Genomic DNA, 2,500 nt, shown 5'->3' on the forward strand with positions numbered 1-2,500 from the left:
ATAAGGTCTGGAAAGAGAAGTAAAATGTTTGCTAAATGTTTATCTTGAAATAATTGCAAATTTCATTTCAACTTTGTAGTTATCTTTTTCAAATTCTGGTATGTTTTCTTCTATGAAACTATGATTACAGAAACATACTTTAATCCAAGGAAGGAACAAAAAAATTAACAATATCAAGAGGTCAGTTCTAGCTGTAGTGAGTAAAAAGGTTGTGAATATACTGTAGAAGGACCAGTATATAATTAATATACTTAACTCATTCAGCATCTATATATCATTATAATACTTAATTGATTTTTATCAGGGATATTGCACCATTGTTACAGTTTCTTAAATCAACTCTTTCATCATATGTGTAGCTTCTATTGTGAACTGCAGTTTATCACACTAGCAACAACCTATATCACTGTTCTACAGGTCCACAATCCCTTTTTTAAGAATGAAGGTAGTACCTCCAGTGGGGTCAAGGGCAGCACCCCATAATCAAACATAAACAATGCAGCAAAAACCCATAGAGGTATCTGCAGCTCTCTTTGACATTTTCACAGGGAATTTAAACACAGTCACAAAATTTTAGCGAACAGGTGATGCTCATGTGAACACTACAAGAGTTGAGACATAACTGGGTGTCAGTGCTGGGTCATGTTGGCGAGTGGGCGTGGAGTTGGAGCAGCTGTTTGTGCACTAAACAAGACTCTTATGTAGAGATGACTAACACTCCACACACCATGCTAAAACTTTGGTTTTCAGAATTTTTTGTTTCAGAATTTCAGATACAAGAATGATGACCTGTACTTATTTTGAGGTATCTCATGCAGGTACTCACCGCCAGTCGAGCTTCAATACCCATGTTTTGCAGGAAAAAAGACTGAGTCACTGGGCCATAGGTGATGAGGTCTTCTTGTACCTGCTTCTTGAGGTAAGTAAAATCTACATCAGCTGTCAGGTCTGCAGTGCCAGGCTCACAGAGAGGGTGATGCTGCTTGTGGTTCTTGAATGCCTAGTACCGCAAAGAAAAGAACAAAAAAAATCAACCAAATGTTCAGATATGAGATATGCCTGAAAAGGGTTGACTTACCTCCTTGGGAAGAAGGAAACTTTAATAAGAACATCTTCAGTTTCTTTAGTGTCTATGTGTTACATGCAGATAATATTGCCTCCTTGGAAAAGAGGAATGCCTGCAAATATGATCTAAAATAAATAAAAGTGTACATCATAACAGAAAATCAAGAAAGCAAAACCAATAATGATGACAGATAATTCTAATAATTGAGAATGCCTTCCAAATAAATTAGAGAGATTATCTGTAAAGATATAATATAATACCTAATAGATATTCTTGAAGCATGTTACAGTGTGAAGTATATTTGTTAGATTGAGTGTTATTGTTATATGATATGTGTGAATATATATCATTTTTTGAATGTTTTATTTATTTAGTGATATATATATTTTTATTATATGTATATTTATGTATATATGAGGTATATTTATATATTTATATATATATTTATATAATTATAGATATTTTTTATATATATTTGATATTTAATATTATATGTGTGTGTTGATATATATTATATATTTATTTATTTATTTATTTATATATTGCCCCCCCCCCCCCCACCCCCCCCCCCCCCCCCCCCACCCCCTATTTAGTTTGTTTTTTTTATGATTGTTTGTGAGTGTGTGTGAGTGATGTGAGTGTGTTGGTTACTGTTGTGAGGTGTGTGTGTGTGTGTGTGTGTGTGATGATTCTGAGATGTTTATGTTTGTGGTAGATTTTTTGATGGTAGTGTGTGAGTGTGTGTTGTATTGTTTTGTATGTGTTGTGTGAGTAGTGTGAGTGTGAGGAGTGTGTGTTGTGTGTGTGTGTTGTATTAGTGTGTGTGTGTGTGTGTTTGTGTTCAGGGAGTCGTGTGAGTTTATTGTGTGTGTGTTTGTGTGTGAGAGTTTGTGTGTTTGTTAGTGTGGTGATTTTGAGTGGGTGCATGTGTGTGGGGATTTGTTTGTGTGTGATTGACGTGGTGTGATGTGTGAGTTAGATGTGTTTTTGAGTGTGAGTTTGTTTTAGGTGAGGTGTTTGTTAGTGAGTGTAAGTGTTATTGTGTGGGAGGTTCTGTTAGTTTGAGTATTTGTGTTAGTGTGTGTGTGTAGTGTGTTGAGAGAGTTTCTAGGTGTGTCATATAGTGTGTAGTGAGATAGTAGTTGAGTGTGTGTTTTTGTGATGAGTGTGTGTTAGATTTTTAGTGTGTTTGTATGAGTGTTTTTATGTTTGTTTTGTTGTTTGTTAGTGTTAGAGGTGTTATAGTGTTGTGGTGAGTTTGAGTATTGAATGAGTTAGTTATTTATTTAGTGCTTTTAGAGTTTCGAGTTATGTATGTGTTTGTGGGGGGTGGGTGTTGTGTTTTGTGGTTTTAGTTTTAGTTTTGTTTGGTGGTGTGTCTGGATATTGTACGTGGTGAGTGTGAGTGTTTGTGTTATTTGTAATGTTATTGAT

At 35.0% G+C, this 2,500-nt stretch overlaps 1 protein-coding gene across 4 annotated transcripts in view; it reads right to left on the reverse strand.

Moving 5' to 3' along the window:
• The window catches only part of LOC122260925 (protein arginine methyltransferase NDUFAF7, mitochondrial), a 16,174-nt gene that overhangs the window by 259 nt on the left and 13,415 nt on the right, over nt 1–2,500 (reverse strand). For all 4 annotated transcript variants that reach the window (XM_043028396.2, XM_043028394.2, XM_043028393.2 and 1 more), the window contains exons 9-10: nt 827–1,000; nt 1–7 (exon numbers count right to left, since the gene is read on the reverse strand). The exon at nt 1–7 is cut by the window's left edge and continues 259 nt beyond it. In XM_043028396.2, coding sequence (XP_042884330.2) covers nt 1–7; nt 827–1,000 — 181 coding nt within the window. The remainder of the gene's footprint in view (nt 8–826; nt 1,001–2,500) is intronic.

The sequence above is a fragment of the Penaeus japonicus genome, unplaced genomic scaffold, assembly GCF_977035675.1.
Source record: "Penaeus japonicus unplaced genomic scaffold, GWHDUDI00000001_assembly GWHDUDI00000022, whole genome shotgun sequence".
NCBI lineage: Eukaryota > Metazoa > Arthropoda > Malacostraca > Decapoda > Penaeidae > Penaeus > Penaeus japonicus.